General features: G+C 40.4%; 2 protein-coding genes across 2 annotated transcripts; both read left to right on the forward strand.

Moving 5' to 3' along the window:
• The first annotated feature begins 4,357 nt into the window (after positions 1-4,357).
• Positions 4,358-14,559, forward strand: ndnfl (neuron-derived neurotrophic factor, like). Its single transcript, XM_072390342.1, has 4 exons — positions 4,358-4,689; positions 7,235-7,485; positions 10,264-10,385; positions 12,453-14,559. The coding sequence occupies exons 2-4, from the start codon at positions 7,307-7,309 to the stop codon at positions 13,889-13,891; spliced, it is 1,740 nt and encodes a 579-aa protein (XP_072246443.1). The 5' UTR covers positions 4,358-4,689; positions 7,235-7,306; the 3' UTR covers positions 13,892-14,559.
• Positions 14,560-15,808: 1,249 nt separating this feature from the next.
• dnajc9 (DnaJ (Hsp40) homolog, subfamily C, member 9) lies at positions 15,809-17,961 on the forward strand. The gene is made up of 5 exons (XM_072390784.1): positions 15,809-16,176; positions 16,773-16,913; positions 17,096-17,350; positions 17,488-17,574; positions 17,663-17,961. Exons 1-5 carry the CDS (start codon positions 15,820-15,822, stop codon positions 17,771-17,773), a joined length of 951 nt encoding a protein of 316 aa, XP_072246885.1. The 5' UTR covers positions 15,809-15,819; the 3' UTR covers positions 17,774-17,961.
• The last annotated feature ends 14 nt before the right edge of the window (positions 17,962-17,975 follow it).

Consider the following 17,975-nt stretch of genomic DNA (forward strand, 5'->3'; position numbering starts at 1 on the left):
TGAGTGAACTTCTGTGAGGTCGAGCTGATGTTGTTGCTTCCAGATCCTCCAAGGGAGGATGAGTGTGGCCTGCTTGGCTTGACTGGTTTCTCTAGACTAATTAGCCTTCAAATTTACCATCCCTGAAGGATGAAGGGAGAAAGAAAACCCTGGAAGTGGGAGAGATTACAGTGCTTTATATGAGATGCAGATTCAGTGCACATATGAGACAAATGAGGACTTAAGGCTGGCACATACTTAAAAAAAAAAAAAAGTACATCATCATAAATATTGTGCATCTTTATAGATATCAAAACAAGATGTTTTTATTTCATCAGATTTTCACTCAAAACTTTTGATTAAGTGGAATGGACCACTGGAGGGATGCCGTTTGCTTTGGTATGCACAGAGAAAAACAAGTCTGAACCCGGTGGAAGAAAGAAAAAGGAGGCATGAAGAAATAATAAAAGCAGATAGATTAAGTTTACTATAGAGGCAAGACTATATTTGTTAATGATGAGTGACCAGCGGAACGGCTTGTTGTTGGTTCGAATAAAGTCCATCCCCCACTACTCACTCATAAACATCTTGCAGCAGTCAGTCTCTTTTTCCCCAGGGACTAGTTCCTTTAACCAGACAGAAATAAACAATTTCTCCAGGGCCACCCCTGAAACAGCATAGCCTTCTCATCGCTGTTCCCTCTTTGTGTGTCCTCATACCCCCCTCTACTAATAGATTCCCTCTCATTACCTCTGGAACACCATCTCCACCTCCTTCCATCCCCCATCCAAACACTGAAAGGGCAGTTGTAGATTGACCCAACTAATCCTCCTTCTTGTCACATACACAACCACAGACCCGCACCCGTTCACCTTGGATATTAGCAGAGGGAGATATCTATGTTCCCCACCTCTCTAACCTCGTCTTCTCCCTGCTCCTTGTTTGGGGGCTGATCAATGATGTGGTCTCTGATGGGCTTGAATGCATCTCTCTCATATCTAACACATATTTACACACACGTACACACTCCCAATGGACTCTGACAGCTCAGGAGCAGATGGACAGCTGGTGATGACATGTTGTTAGGAATAAAGATTCCTGTTAACCCGTTGTCAGCTTGCACGCCCTCCATCATATCCCTTTACTTCACCTCATCTGTTTCTGCCAATCTTTTTCCATTTTCTCACACTATCAATCACTTCTTCTTTATTTTTTTGCTTTTAGCTTGCAGCCTAACTGTAGCACTGAAAGCATGCTGCACAAGACCCCCCAAACCCCAGAATATGATATTTCATACATGGCTGTCATATAGGCGGCACCTTGCATAATGAATGGCTTGTAAGCACGAATCAATTATAGATGAAAAGGCCAATTTTGCAGTATATTTTTATGTAATTTTGTATAATTGCATTTTTACTCTTACACTTTTTCGTTGCTTCTGCAAATGGAATTTGTCCTGTGTCTATACATTGATGAATTATTAAAAGGTGACTCATAGAGGGGGGGAATCAAAAGAAATATTCAGGCTGGTCATCATGGCAGTGAAACAGAGAAAAGCTGTTGTGTGAGCTTGCATCACACAAGCTCATTCATCCATCCCCGGCCTGACAGATGTCTTACAGATGTCTTATAAGAAGACATGAATCCCAAATTCTTCCAAAACACAGCTCAAAACACAAACCCATGAGTATGTAGTAATCTCTTAAAGGTTAATCACCAACTAGGCTTCAAAAGCAGCCACCATATCGTGCTCTGCCAGATTGCAGAGTTTGACAACTTCCGTGACACTGCAAAATGGGACACGAATGACGAGAAATAGAAAGAGAAAGTTTAGTGGCGGAAAGGTCCTCACTCCAAAAAAAAAAAAAGACCAAATATTTATTAATAGAGCTCATGTGCCACATTTTTGTATTTTTCTTTGAAGTGATGGTGCAGGCAAAAAGAGGCAGAGAGAGGAAGGGAGAGAAGGGGTCTCTCGGATTCTCGACTGCGGTCAGACAATATTCCCTCAGGGTGGAGTGGGTCCTATTCAGAGCGACCTCAATAGCTCTACACTGAAGTGCGAAGAGAAAGAGAGAGAAAAGGCCCCATCAAAAAAATGGAAAAGGGGGAGTTAGCTCACAGCTCTTTTTATTTTCCTGATGATATTGATTAAAGAGCTCAGAAGAAAGAGCAGGTTACATGAGGCCCACTATTGTGTGGAGATAAGAGGGTGGGGTTGGAGAACCACTGATGTGAAAGCCTCCAGTCCTCTGAGATCTGCACTTGATCTGTAGGTCGAGGACAAGACGCCTTTAATATGGCTGTATCCTGTTTACAGACTTTAAATTTCTCACAGCAAATTGTATGAAGGTAAGATTGTAATTTCAGTTTCATGGAATGGAGAATTTATTGTGAAACCCTGACAAAGAACAAACAAAGAAGGCACTTTCAGTCTGATATATTCAGTAGCCATAAAAAAACAATTACAGGTACATGTACATTTATTTATCGACTAATGTGTTTTATTTCTTAGTGTTTTTAACCTCAAAATTCAAAAATAATTTTTCCAAATTTGGATCCAACTACTCAAAAATCAGCATCCAAATTTGATGACTAAAGATGTTAGTAGTGTGATATAAAAGATCAATCATCTTCAAGACTCATAGCTAAAAAAAAACATATTTTTCATGAAAATACACACACACACAACAAACAAAAAAACTGTGTGACAAAAGTTGGTCAACCTCCAGCTTAAGTAAGGACATAAAGACCTTTCTTATATTTAATGTTCATTAGTCCTGAATAGTCCTGGCTGACGCTCACTGTTTCATTTATTAAAGATTTCTAATTAAACGTTTCAGTCTTTCTGGCCATTAACAGCATCTGATGAAGGCGTTTTATTGTTCTCCAGTTATATCTCCCTTTCGGTACACCTGTCGCTTATTGAGGTGTGCAAAGAATAATTTTCTTAAATAATTTACCATCAGCAGAACATGGAACAACAACAATATGCCACTGCTCTCCAAAAACAACGCTGCTGCCTGTCTGAAGTTTGGTGAAGACCATTCAGAAGGCTGTTGGAAAAAAATGTTTTGTGGAACAACAAGACCAAAGTAGAAATTCTTGGTTTAAATGAGAAACACCGGATTACAGCATAAAGACTTTATCCCATTTGTGAAACATGGTGGTGATAGTGTCATAGTTTAGACCTGTTTGGTTGCATCTGGACAGGACGCCCTGCCAATATTAATTGAACATTTATAATTTTTTTACACACTCTTCCTGCAAGGGTCACAGCGAGAGCAGGAACCTATCCATGCTGCCACCAGCCAAGAGGCAGGGTACACCCTGGACGGTTTGCCAGCCCATCACAGGGCCAAAGCGATGGAAATATTCATTCAAAATTATAGCAGCAAATTTCAAAGGAAAATTACTTGAATGACATGAATTTAAACTGGTAAGGAAACAAATGTTTTTTTCTACATTTTTTCCCTAATTTTAAAAAGAGTGGATATCAAAAACCCAGTTAAACAAATAAAGCAAATTCATCACACATTGTCATTTATCTACTCAGGAAATTTATTCAACCCACATATATGTGACTGAAACAGGTGAGTGATCCAAATGTTTCCAGTAACTATTAATTACTTTTGCACATCAAGTTTATAGGCTGTTCCTCCATAAAAAAAAAATAGTTTCACCTAAAAATTATTGGCAATTTTTTTCACTTGAGCTTTTTGGATCAGATTGTTCAACAACATTTTCATAAGATAAAAGTCAAGACTTTGATTTGCCAGTATAAAACATTAACTTTATTCTCCTCAAACCTTTAAGTCGTAGAATGTATTTGTATGGTTGGAATAATTGTGTTCTTTCCACTGTTAAGAAGGCACTCACTTTCTGTGCACAAAATATTTGCATGAATCAATAAAGGGTCTGATAAGGAGTTCCTCCATTTAATTATGGTCATTTAAAGGCAGGCTAAATGTCAGACTGAAACAGGAATGATGGCACAAAGACATCGTAACTGCATACAGATGTTATCAGATCAGCTTAAGATTGATAAACTATGAATGGACTTAACTTTTAGATATACCCTTTCCCTCGCACTGCTCCTGACACATTCTTTCCGTCTTCTCATCACCTCCCCCATTCACCGACCTCACCGTCAGCCCCCTCACACTCACCCACTCGCTCCCTCACTCTCAGATTGCACATACAGATGCACAAACACACAGTCACACTTGAGCCCATTTGAATTGCAAGTGAGCTCTGTTCACTACCAGGAGGAGGTGCGAACAAGTGAAAATAACAGGAGGGAGGGTAAAACGAGAGGAGAAGACAGGATTCAGGCTTCACTGACCGAATGACATTCACATAGTGTTTAGTAGGACAAGCCTCCACGTGTGAAGGACTTAGAGACTGACAGAGTGAGGGGAGCACCTGGGGAGCCTTGCACCACACCAGGGCGCAGAGGAGCTGGGACAGCCCTGAAGGGACACCTGAGCTGGGAAGAGACACCCCCTGAAGAACAGAAGTGAACAACACCTCATGGGAGAAGGAGTCAGTGGAACACCCGACAACAACCTGCTGTCGCTCCTCCTCTCCTCACAACCGGCTCTCACCCCCCACCACCCCCCCTCCTCCTCCTCCATCCTCTCTCCGTCTCTCATTTGATCCCATCCCTCACTCCCTGCATCACAGAGGGAGAACGTGCGCTGAGAGAAGGTAAGGGGGATGCATGCATTCATGTTGTCCTTGCAGAGCATGTGGATGTGTGTGTGTGAGTGTATCAAATTTCCACTGGTTGAGTAAGTCAGCAACTTGTTTCCTTGAATCAGTTGTTTTTGTGGGAGAGCGTTTTTGTGGTCCCCGGAGGAGATAGATGCAGGGTACTTTTACTATGTTTTTGTCCTGATAGAATCCCGTTTGGGGTGTTTGAAGGTTGTGGCCATGTGTCTTCTCTTTCTGACTGCATGGATTATGATACTTTTTAATTAGAAAAGTGTGTGGAGTCTCTGGAGTGGGACTGTGGTCAAAGACAATGAGCATGCAGAATATATCACTAAAATATCACAGTACTGTACGAAAGTGTGTAAAACAGCAATGCATAGGACAAGGAAAATGAGAGGTGCAGACACAAAGGGACAGTGAAAAGTATTAAGGACAGAAAATGCATTAATATATTCAAATGTACATGCAGCGAGGTAGAAAATCAGGCATGAAATCCTATCAAGTTCCACGGTCATTGCGTGTTGCCCCGCCACCATCTCATCAACCCCCACCTTGAATCACAGGCCAGTTCTTTGCCCGTTGTAGATTTTGGGGGGGTGGACAACGGATCCTGTAGGGACCACCCCATGCCATTTAATCTGTCCCTGCCCACAGATAACAGAAGGCAGATGGTCCTGCCAGAGCCCAGGGAGATAGAAGATAGCTAATACAATGTGCAGACAGATAGCACACAGCAGTCAACCTGTCCCACTGAAACTGAGCCTGCACCAACTTCCAAATAAGGGGACCAAATGAAGTGAAAAGCAAAAAGAAAAAGAAGGGAAAAGAGAGACACAAAAAGGCAAAAAGAGCAGAGCTTGAGTTAATTAAAACCCAAACACAGAATCCCAAATAAAAGCAGTCATTTGAGAGTCTGGGATAAACATAATAGAAAGAGGAAACTCATAAAAAAAATGCTAGCAGAGCAGAGAGTGAGTGGGACCATCAAAGCCAGGAGCTCCTGTGTTTAAAGTGAAGTGTGTGTTTATTTATAGAGGGCGGTAGTTAAGTTCATGAAGCTCCCTCTCTGTTTAAGACCCAGCCTTTTTGCCTTATGAAAATTCAATTGGCCATAATTTGCTGAGGAGCCGTATGCATTTTTTATCAGCAGGCGTGTTTTGAAGAAGCAAGCCCGCCAAGCTTTTTTGTGTCTTCATCTTTATCAAGACTGACTGAGGGGGGAGTGTGTGAGAGGGGCTGTGAGGTTGTGAAACCGTCTGGTTATGTGTGGCACACTGGACATTTGGCACGGGGGCTAAAGTAAACACCAATCAGCTTCATATATCTCGATAAAACTCAGAAGCAGATTCACCGAGGTCTTACTGCATTGCAAAGATGTTTTTCTTTTCTGACTCCAGCCATCTCTTTCTCAGTTACCACTTTCTCTGCTTTGCTTCTCTCCATCTTTTCCCCTCTAATTACTCCAACATCCTCCTCTTCTTACTTTCCATTTCCAGTGCTCCCTCACCCTCCCCTTCCTCTCTTGCCTCCCATTTCAATCTGTTTTTCTCCCCCTGCATGACTCTCAGTTAAAGCTTTATGGGTCGTTCACTCCCCTCTTTCTGTGTGAGGATAATGAGCAGGCGTTTCTGTGTGACTTTGTAGCTGTGCGACTGTTTGTGAGTTTGGATCCCAGGACCCAAAAGTCTCTGATGTACCTTCTGTAGCTGCCTCCATGGTTCCACTGCGATTGTGATCTGATCTATAGGGCACCGCACATAATACACCTTGTTAGGTGAAGGCAGGGAGTGTGTTTGTGAAGACTCTCTGACTCTGAACAAATGTGTTTCTCCGGGGAGACGGTAGAACACTGAGACCTGTAATTATCCACTATCAGTGCATCACAACCACACACACACAATAGCACGCCCACATGTAGATGTGCACATAAAAAAGACAGTGAAACTCTAATAGAGTGAGAGAAAAATTAAGACAAAAACACTGAAAAGTCTGATTCAAACTCTTATTATGAGACACTGCATTCATTTAGGCTGATTGGCTGCATCAAAGCAGCTCCAGGTGTTGCCTAAGCGGCACATCACCTTGGCATCCCTTTTTTTCCTCATAGAATATCTGTTAATACCTATAATGAAGCATATTTGGAGGAGGAACCCATTTGAACCCTCCAACTAAAAATAGAAATGTAGATTTAAAAGCATTGACTTCAGAGCCATATTTGCAGCCCACTTCACACTTTGAAAAGTGGTGCGATGGGTGATTTTTTACAGTGAGTGTCAAGCTGTGCTATGCACACATTTCACAGTAATATAGCACTGCAATTACTTATCCTCGACATGAATAATTCTGTCTGAATAAGATAGGATGTTTCTTCATATCAATGAATCATCAGCCAGCAAAGCTCTTTAGTGTCAGTGTGAATGGTACCGTAGAAGTCTTTCTAAGTGTGTTTGAGTGCTTTGCTCTGTGTGTGTGCGTGCGTGTGTGTGTGCTGCTGGTGGGCTCTGATTGATGTTACTGACCTTTTCGCCGTGTCTTTCAGAGTCTAGGACATATCCACGACCTAGTGACTGAGAAAAGTGTTACAATACGATACAGAGGGTGAGACTAAGCGATGGCACTCACACTGCTGTCCTGGTGTGTCGGTGCAGCTTTGGCACTTGTTTGTGGCTCTTCTTGGCCCAAAATGCACTCGGCTCTGGCACCTGAGAATGAGGTTCCTCTTCGCCCAACTACATGGCTGCCAGAGGGAAAGATCACCTCTGTAACGCTCCCTAAAGGAAAAACACGCAGGTAATACAGGGAATGTATCATTTGGTTTGGTGTCTGATTGACACTGGTGCTGCAGTAACTTTATTTTTAAAATTGAATCATGTTTAGATGATGTTTCTGAATAATGATGTGTAAGATACTGTTTTTTACTCTGGAAAAAGCAGCACCAAAGTGGTAAAAGGAGTACAAGTAATAGTGTTGCCTTCAAATTCTTATTTAATGAAAGAGCTAAATGATTAGTATCAAAATATAAAAGTATAAGGTGCTCATTATACAGATTGGCCTGTTTTTGGTAAATGTATATAAACAGGATTAGTTCAGTGAAACCTTATCAATTTAAATCTTGAAATAGAAACAAATATTTAGGGAAACAGAAATTGTTATCGTCTGCCTTGACAAAAATACAACTTAGGGATAATAAACAGGTTTTCCAATTGAACTTTTTGGCAAAGATGTCTGATGTGCCAGATTAGGTAGACCCTCCAATCAGGAAACACTTAAGTAAGTGTCCACAGGGATGTATCTGAACAAGAGGTATCACAACACTTCCAATAACTGCATGCTTGATGACCAAACAAGGCACAAGGCAGTGCCACAATACATGAGACAGGAAAAAACTACAAGCCGCATCAGATCAGATGAACGCTACTGGATTTTCTACTCAGATGAACATGGAGACTCATTTGGAAACATTCTCAAAATTCAGCAAGTCTACATTTGTCAGTCTTTATTTACATAAAGTCACGTGGAACTCAACTTCTTGTAAATTAAGAGCGAGCAACTGATACCCTGTCTCTTGAAATGCAACTCCACCAGTGTGCAGAAGGCTTTTCATACAGAAAGAAAATTGTAATCATGGAAATGAAGTCTCGTGTGGGCACCTTCCATTTGCCACCATCTGTGCAGAACAGGTCAGACATCTAAAAAATCACAACCATGCTGACTAAACAATCCAGAGTCCAGTTACAATCATTTTAATTTGTTAGGATGGAAAGAAATTAACTTTGCATTTTTTAACTAAATCTTCTGTTTTCCAGGTTTGGGTATGATTAGAAAAATGACATTGATTAGGAAGAAAAATATAAAAAGTATATTATTGCACTTTGAAATGTCGTGAAGAAGGCTTATATTATAGGAAAAGAACCCCTGGTTTTACTTTGAGGTGTTGTCCCCTAATCAAAAGCCCATGGAATATTGTTAGCAAAAGAGCTGAGGAGCGCAAATAATTGCAAGAAATGAATGGCTAAATATTTCAAATGGAACATCTTTTTAGACAACAAAGGCAGTTTTCTGGATATTTAAAATAAAACGAGGCAAGAAAGAGACCAAGCATAAGCATGGATAATGCAACTCTAAAACCAAAGCAAAAAGAACCAATTAGAGAGAAGAAAAAAGTATTAAGTTTATCTAAATTTATTCAAACAAAGACACATTCTTGTGGATTTACTTGAGCTCATTTCATTGGCAAGTGTTGTGGCACCACAGGGAACCAATGGACTTTGTATAAAGTGAGAAAACAGTGAGCAGTCATAATTTTCTTGAGTTCTTCTAATTCATTTGCCTGTCCAAAATCCAAATACTTCGAAGCTGGCACAATCCAATTTTTGCCCTTTTTCCTTTATAAATGTCCTTTTCATTAATCAAATTAATGTTCTAAAATGATAAGATTGCACCTCTTCCAGAATAAATTTACTTTTTAAAATGTAAGTGAGATTTTAATTATTTATGCATTGTTTGGTCTGCATTTAACAACACTGACTGAAAAACACACTAATTGACCCATAAACAGCAAAAAACTGAAGATTTTTCCTAATTTTTGTTCTCTGAAGACCAGTAAAGAAATGCTAATAAAATCTGTCCTTCCCCCTTCATTCACATATAACCTGCCATTGACCTTGGGGAAGACAGAGGCTGATTTCAGCGCGAGTCTTGACAGAGAGCAAGATGAAATGGTGCTCGTAGGGCCTGAACCTTACACAACAGTGCATGTTCTTGCTTTCTGAAAAGTGAGAGCTGAAAATTGCATCTCACTGTGTGCTGCAGTCTGTCCACAAGTGCAGTCATGCAGAACTACACTGCAAATAACGGAGAAAAAACACTGATTTGGAAATTAATCACACTGTTTAATAAGCTACAACGTGCCCTTGAAAATGACAGTGTCCCACATCTGTTTTGAAACAGGCACCATCTGCACAGGATTATGAATAATTGTATTTGTGCAGAAGGCAAACAAATATTTATTAGGAATAACCATGCAGTAAGCAGATTCTCATGAAGCCTAACAAACTGTCGAATGATATTACTAGACACTTTTGTTAAAAGGTTGGTAAATATTACCATCTACCTAAGAGACAGAGGAAGAATAGTAATTGTTTGAATCCATTTTTAAAAAAACCCGACCACAACAGCATGAATATGCAAATCTGTAATCCGATATTGACAGTCGTGCAAGTGGAAGATATCCATCTTTAAATGCAGCCTTATCTACAGATTTGCGGGTCACCTACCCTGATCTGCAGTGACTGATCAGCATGTAGGTAAAATTAAACAAAGCAACTAGAAATGCTTGAAACAGCTGCAGCATTGAAATCATCATGGTTTGGTAAACTAGAAACCAGCCCACCTTATCCAAAAGCCATCAAATTAAATGAAAAAATGCTGTACATGGTGTGCACGCGAAGATATCTTGTCTTCTCATCCATCACTTTGCAGCTGAATAGAAATAGGACGTTATCTTTTTGACATTCACTGTAAGGAATCAAGCCCCATTTTGTGGTTATCTTTGGTGTCTGTTCACAGGTTCTACTTTACGCTGAAGAAGGCCTCTGCAATGTCTGTGACTGTCAGCCCTTGTGACCTTCCCATCGAATGGAGCTTGGCCGCTCGCACCCTGAAGGACAAACCCCTAAAAAGCCTGCATTGTGAGCACACAGTGAAGCCACAAACTGCACCTCCACATACACTGAGGATCATCTGTACATCCATTTAAGCTGAGGCAATCAATTAGATATTATCATGACCATTTAGGGATTATTGAAGGACAAAGAGTCTAATCTTACCTCACTTCGTATTTGTGTTTATGTGTGTATTTTCAGAGTTTTCGGATTGATTCTTTTTATTTTTTTACATTTGCAACTTGGAGGTCACAGCTTTAGCTTACTGCTGTTGTTCGATCACACTGAAAGACCACAAAACAGATATTAATCAAACACTTATTTTACCGTAGCAGCCTGGTCATATTTATGTGTTTTGAAAAGTGATTGTCCCTAAACTTTGTCTCCAGACATCTTCTTATCAGTACATTATACCAGTTTGTTCAAGTTCAAAACAGAATCTGGACAGAGGCAGTGATTGTGTGATTGTATCTGGTATCTGTCATAAGTTTTAGAATAGACATTCGATTTTAAGGTATCTCAAAGCACACACATGAAAAGGGCCTCCAACTCACAATTCAAACACGGAAGAGCGATTAAATAAAACTGTGCTTTGCAGTAATCTGTAGCTAGTAAACCGAACTCAATAAATAAACTTTCAGGATCAAACATACTACAGAGCACAAATGCAGATTGAGTCAAAACTACACACAGAACAATCAAACTACAGTAACCACATTCTGGACATATGTAGGCAAAGATTTTTGTTCCAGTTTACCTACAAAAGCTTTTTTATATGTTAGAATAACATTATGAAGACATGAAATGACACATGAATCATTCAGACTGTGAGCTCATGGGTCTCCATCGCCAGCTTGAATTATTCACTTTGATTCTGTAACATTTGGTCTCATTTGAGGAGCAATTTTTCAGCACTAGGAGACATGAATAGTGTAAAAACTTCTTTGTTTGTTTTTGTCCTTTGTGTTTACTTGCTGGTTGCTTCATTCAGCTGAAGAGTTTGTTCTTCAACATGAAAACACTTATGTGTGAATGAAAATACTGGTAATCGTTTATGAAGTGGCAAATGCCATTTTGTGTGTTAGTGCAAAAGATTTTCTGTAAACAAATGTAACTTGTAAGTTGTTTCATACAATTAGCAGAACTTATGCTTTCAAAGATAAGAACGTATTGTGTATTCTTATATTGAGACAGTGTGCTGTTGATTTTTGGTCATGCTGCTCTTGTTTGTTCAGTTAAAGCAGGAACTGTCTCTAAATTTCAATACTTTACTTTAACCTAATCTCCATCATGGTTCTGGCTGGACCAGAAATCACAACATGATTTCAGGAAAAGCGGTCCCAAAATAACTAATAAATAGTTTGAAATTTTTGGAAATATGCTAAAAAATCAAGACTTTTACACTCATGATTGGTTGTTCTTGTCTGAAAAGTTGAACCTTTTAAACTACCAAACACACCATGAGCTACAGACAAGAAAAAATACAGAAAAATAAACTCCTGCGATAGCTTTCAGAAAAAAAACAGTGCAGTTTTGAAAACATAATACGTAAAACAGATGCTAACGCTAACACATTAAAAATCAATCATCTAAATGCCTGAGAATGTGTAAGGTCACCAAAAGTTTGAATTAGTATTGAATTTAATTGTACTCTATTGCCTTCAACAAAAAGATTTTTGGGCTCATGTTCTCTCCTAGCACTAAAATAATATCTTTTTCTGGAAAGGTGCTCCAGCCCTCCAGCAGGATTCTAAACACTTGCTGGATAAATGCCATGAAGCACTGGCAGCACATTGAAACTAAACACCTCACTTAAGCCATTTTTACACCTGAAACAAATCCCAGGAGCACTCCAAGACCTTTGAGAGGTATCTGGGTAGATTGCAGAGATACAAAAAAGTTGTTGCTGTAGAGGTATTTTTTTCACAGCACATCAATGGTGCATGTGTGGAAGATTTTTGAACTCTTGAGAGAGTGTTAGAACTGCTTAAGTTACTTGAGATGTTTTTTCTACAAATTGTGATCTATCTGCGTAACATTCTGCACATTTTCAATTAAATGCTTTTGTGTTATCAAATCTTTCTTTCGTCTTAGGGACCACCAAAAAGAGCATGCCCGAAGTGTGGTGGCGAGGTCCTGGGACTGAAGAGAAAATACACAGCTTCACCGGTGATGCAGTAAACACATTCAGCGGTCCTTCCCATCCTCGCACTTCCATTTACATCCTGAGGCTGCGTTCTAAACAGCAAAACACCAGAGCTACAGTGTACCTCCACGAAGGCCCAGGGCCCTCAGGTACCTTCCCTCTGCTACCAGCTGACTCGAAGGTTCACACATTAGGTGTGGGCATGACGAGCGTCACCCTCAGCTGGGCACCCAGTCCCTCCACAACCAGCCTCCAACATGCAGAGAACAGTTACAATTACTGTGTCCTTGTCAATTCTCTGCAAAATTACCCCAGTCTTTGTGCTGCGAAAGAGAGTATGAGGAAAGAGAAAGATCAGAAACAAGACAAAAAAGAGAGGAGAGTGACTGTGTGGCCAGTTTTGAAAGAGTGGTGGTGGCGGCAATGGGACACCTATCCTGAAGACCAGAGTCCATCTTCCTCCCTCGAGGATGAGTATGATGATCTCCAGTGCGTGTGCGATGGGACAGACAGTGTTTGCACTGTCTCCGAGCTCCTGCCTGACACCCCTTATTACTTTGATGTGTTTGTGATTGACAGGCTGAATGGGACCAATGCAGCCTACAAGGGAACATTTGCTCAGACACATGAGGAGGCTCGACCTGCAATCACTTCTCTGAGAGAGGGAGAGCTGAGGTGGGTGACCTTTGGAGACGGAGGCTCAAACTCAGAGCAGTTCTTCAGTTTCCGTCCTCGAGGTTGGCAACAGAGTGGCCTCCTCACCTTACAGAGCTGTGGTGGAGGTGATAAGGTCAAGGTAACTGTGTCAAGTAAAGGGCAGATTTTAACCTCTCAGGGTGTGGGGGGAGATTTGGTTCATATTTGGCTCCAAGGAAGTCCTTCCTATCTCATCCATTTGGAGCGAGAAGGATCTATCGCTGGTGAGATCTCTTCAGTTAAAGACCAAACTCTACCAGGGGGTTTAATGGCCTCAGTCAAAATGCAGATCTCATCGGCCTATCACCGCAGAGGGGTCCCATCTCTGCCTTCCACCCTGCAGATAAAATCCTTCAACCGGTTGCGTGGTTGCAGCAGCGCCACCCTGGCTTGGATGGGCACAGAGGAAAGAAGCCTGTACTGTGTGTACCGTAGAAAGCTTGAAAAGCTGGAGGCAGAGGAAGTATCAACTCTAACAGCACCCTGTCTGGGGCCAGAGTCCCGCTCTGACACTGAGAGGGTTCTCTGCAAGTATTTCCAAGAGCTGAATCCTCGACGGGCCGTTACTACAGCTGTGATTGGGGGCCTGGAGCCAGGAACGGCCTATGTGTTTGATGTCTATCTAATGAGACGCTGGGGGATCCCTATCAAGTATGCTAGCAAGATGGTGAAAACCAGAAAGGAATGCTGAGCTGCTGCCCCCTAGAGGAGGTTTTTAAATGGTCCCAGTTTAGGGGAAAAATGCATCAGCCGTGGACATGCTGTGAAGACTGATCAAGAGTACGAAGCCATTTGATGATTGTGGAGAGACTGTTAGTATAACAAGGAAATGATCTCCTGGAAGACCAGTGGTTACATTTGAACTCCACTTACACTCTCAGTGCAAGCGGGTGGAAAGCATTTTAGAAGGATCTGCACACCAGCAAAAGTTCATAACATTTACAATACAACTCTTGTACTCTTGTCATTTTATTTCTCATCGTTGATCATGCTAATGACATGTCAGTTGTCCAAGTGGTTATTTTGTGTCTGAGTACAAGGGGCAGGTGAGATTTGTGATGACAGAAAGTTAGTACATAAACAACAGCAGAGACTGTGCCAAATATGCAACATGAAGCACATGGGGCAATAATTAGATAACATCTGAGACAGGACGGTTTGCAGTGTATATCTGCATATTGTACAGGCTTATAAACACAGGTTGGTGCAATCTAAACATTCTAATTTCAAAGTCTGTGTGTACCTTTGTGTTCTGCTTTCGCATGAAGCAGTGAGAAATACTTAGTGACTTGCCTCATTGTCTTTGATGTATTATTGTGCTGCTTCAAACTCACCAATAAATACTGGGGTGTCTGGAAATTCTTGACTGAGTGGTGAAATTTGTATGTAAATCTGACTCTGAAATCTGTAACCAAGCAGTAATAAATTCCTAGGCTTGTGCAATGCAATGCAACTCCAGTTTGCAAATGTAATTGTGCATAAAGTGCAATACAAACAAAATACCACCTCAGACAATACCATTTAGGTTGTACAAGTCCAATTCACAAAGTTTGAGACACTGCCAAATGTAAAGTGAAGCAAAATGCAATGATTTTACCTCATAAGATAACATTTCTATTAACAATAAAAACATACAAGAGAGATCAATTAATGAGATGTTTCTCTGTCTCATTAAAAAAACATTAGCTCACTTAAAAAAGTTGGGATGGGGCCATGTTTACCACTATTCTTTTAACGATGGTCTATAAATGTTTTGGAACTGAGGAGACCAGTTGCTGGTCTTCTTTATCGTATATTGTACTTTATAATGTTCAAAGTGTTAACAGTTAATGAAAGGTCTGGACTACAGGCAGACAAGTCATGCACCCAGACTCTTGTAATATGAAGCTATGCTCTTGGAATAGATGCAGTTTGCAGTTCAGCATTGTCTTCCTGAAATATAAAAAACGTATCCTTTTTTAAAAAATCTATTTAAATGTTTCCTCATCTTTAGTCACTGACGACCCCCGGTCTAAAGACTATTTTAATGTGACACCTTATGTGGAATGATAGCAGATTAAAAATTATTAATCTGTAAAAGCAAATTATAAGCAATTATAAATAGGAATAAATGAGAGACTAAAAAAAGTAAATAAAAAAAGGTGGATATACGAGATTAAGTGACCAAACATAAGATGTTACCAACAAACAAAATAATTTCTTTTCACATTTGTTGATTGGTTTATTCATATACTGCACAAACATTTTTTATTTAGTGTTTCTCCAACTAAATAAGTTATAGAGACATCAGACAGCTGTTTTGAAAATTAACTGACAAAATAAAGTAGCCTATATCACATGCTAAAATGAATACGTGTTTTAAAATATCTGGGAACAAATGAAAATATGACAAATGTTATTAAATTCTTTATATTCTGACATTTCTTAAATTAAGTTATTTTATTCTTTATTCCTCTTCAAACAATCTTATAACAATCCACCTCAAATTCAGCACAGTCTATTGGCTATTTAGCGAAAACAATAAACGACTAAGTCAGTGATAAAACTCCGCCAGTCAGACAGATTTAACCAATGAGAGGACGCTTGCGTTATTACGTAAGCGCGTCGCTGTACGTATGGATGTATGTGACAAGCCAGCGCGCCAAATTGATATTGCCAACAAAGGTAGAGCAGAGAACAGGGTTGACCTTCTTTGTCACTGGTAGTTCCAAAAAGAAAAAACAATACAGCTCCTGTAGGCGCTCAAGAGCAAACACTCCACCAGTTAGAAGTCGTATAAGGTTAAGCCAGAGCGTTGTCACGATGGGTTTGCTCGAACAGTGTCAGGATCTCTTCAATACCTCCAACTTGTATGAGGTGTTGGGAATAAACAAGGAAGCGACTGACGCTGATATCCGGAGGAGCTACTACAAAGTGTCGCTAAAAGTACACCCAGACCGAGCTCCTGAAGACCCGCAGGCGACGGAGAAATTTCAGGTTAGCTTATCTTGTTGTTAGCCGTCAGACTGCACACGCGCAGTGAACATAAATTAGGTTTACAAGCTAGCTAACACGGCTAACTTCAGTTCGGTGGTTGCAACCAGTCTTTTCATTGCGTTGGATAAACACAAACTTTATTACAGTAATATTAAGGGATTCTGACCTGAGCTTGTCGTACTTAAACAATACTTAAACTTTCCTGAATAGCAAATACATAGGCTAAAGCTCACGCTTGTGTGCGTAGTTCAAAACGATAAATCCGTTTTGAAAGACTTTTGGTCTTTCCAGTTGCCATACATTTTCTTAATGCTAGTGTTGTCATTGTTTAAATCCTATAACGTTCATTCTAACGGATAACAACTGTCACTAAAGGATACCAGCACAGTAATAGCTGTGTTGGTCACTATAGAAACCAAAGGAGTTGCCTCCATATAAAGGCAAAAACAGATAATGTTACGTGATAAATTTCATGCCAAAAGCTGTTGCTCTTATTACATAAGTATATACATGAATCTCCACATCCTATATTCATATCAGAGATATGATACATGACGTTTTAGTAAAGGCAGCATCTGTGTAAAATTGGCCTCCAGGTGTTGGGAAAGCTGTATGCAGTGCTGACCGATAAGGAGCAGAGGGCTGTTTATGATGAGCAGGGAGTGGTGGATGAAGAGTCTGATGTCCTCAGCCAAGACCGCTGCTGGGAAGATTACTGGAGACTACTCTTCCCAAAGGTATTTGAGCACAGCAGGTGTTTTGCTTCTTCCACAAAGCATAATGAGCTGGAGTTGCACATTCAATAAAGTCTAACCTGAAACAAATCAGCTATGTTCCAGCAATTTAGGTGATATACCGAAGATGCACTTTGCAGTGTAGCTACAATGACCTGAAATCTGGTTCTCCATCCATCTCCTAGATCACAGTGGAAGACATTCTTCAGTTTGAAAAGAAGTATAAGGGCACTGACGAGGAGCGGGAGGATGTGATCCGGATTTATGTGCAGCATGAGGGAGACATGGACGCCATCATGGCCTCAGTTCTGTGCTGCTCTCATGAAGACGAGCCAAGGCTGTGCGGCATCATCCAAGCTGCTATCGAGAGCGGAGAAGTCGAAGCCTTCCCAGCGTTTATGCAGGAGAGTGACAAGAAGAAGAGGACCCGTAGGAAGAGGGTGAGAAGTGTATTTAACTCTTGGTTTCTTTTTTTCCCCTTATGTTGTTGTGTGGCCAAAACCTGCCACTAAACTACCAATAATCTACCTTTAATTTTCGGTGGTATGTCAATTTATGTTTTTTTCTGAACTTCCAGGCCGATAGAGAGCGAGAAGAAGCAGAAGAAATGCAAAAAGAGATGGGGCTCGGTAGTCAGGATGACAGTCTTGTCATGATGCTTAAGGTAGCAAATGTCTACACATGTATAATTCCGGCAGTGCCTGTTTTTTTCCCCCCTTAATGCTGACTTTAATTTGTCTTTTCTTTTGCAGCAGCGACAGCAGTCCAGAGAGAACAATTTTAATAGTTTCCTGTCAGACCTGGAGGCGAAATACTCCAAAAAGAGTCCAAAACCCCAAAAGGGAAAAAAAGCAAAAAAATAAAGAAATGTCAAAGAACAAAAAAGGTTTTCTGTTTAGGATTTAAATGTATTCGAAGCAACTTGTTTTCTGTACTTCCCAGTAAGTGTTCATCAGCCTCAGAAGGTTTTAATCCGACACAAAAATGTCAAAGCCTCTTGTTTTTCTTGTTTGCTGTTAAAGTTTTCATAAATTGTTAATAAATCCATGTAAATAGCAGATAATT

The sequence above is a fragment of the Leuresthes tenuis genome, unplaced genomic scaffold, assembly GCF_036924035.1.
Source record: "Leuresthes tenuis unplaced genomic scaffold, fLeuTen1.0.hap1 SCAF_8, whole genome shotgun sequence".
In the NCBI taxonomy this organism is placed as follows: Eukaryota; Metazoa; Chordata; class Actinopteri; order Atheriniformes; family Atherinopsidae; genus Leuresthes; species Leuresthes tenuis.

Coding starts and splice junctions, on each gene's coding strand:
- ndnfl (XM_072390342.1), top strand. CDS start 7,307: ATGGCACTCACACTGCTGTCCTGGTGTGTCGGTGCAGCTTTGGCACTT. Junction 7,486..10,263: donor CCTAAAGGAAAAACACGCAG/GTAATACAGGGA, acceptor GTCTGTTCACAG/GTTCTACTTTACGCTGAAGA. Junction 10,386..12,452: donor ACCCCTAAAAAGCCTGCATT/GTGAGCACACAG, acceptor CTTTCGTCTTAG/GGACCACCAAAAAGAGCATG.
- dnajc9 (XM_072390784.1), top strand. CDS start 15,820: ATGTATGTGACAAGCCAGCGCGCCAAATTGATATTGCCAACAAAGGTA. Junction 17,351..17,487: donor AGAGGACCCGTAGGAAGAGG/GTGAGAAGTGTA, acceptor CTGAACTTCCAG/GCCGATAGAGAGCGAGAAGA. Junction 17,575..17,662: donor GTCTTGTCATGATGCTTAAG/GTAGCAAATGTC, acceptor TTTCTTTTGCAG/CAGCGACAGCAGTCCAGAGA.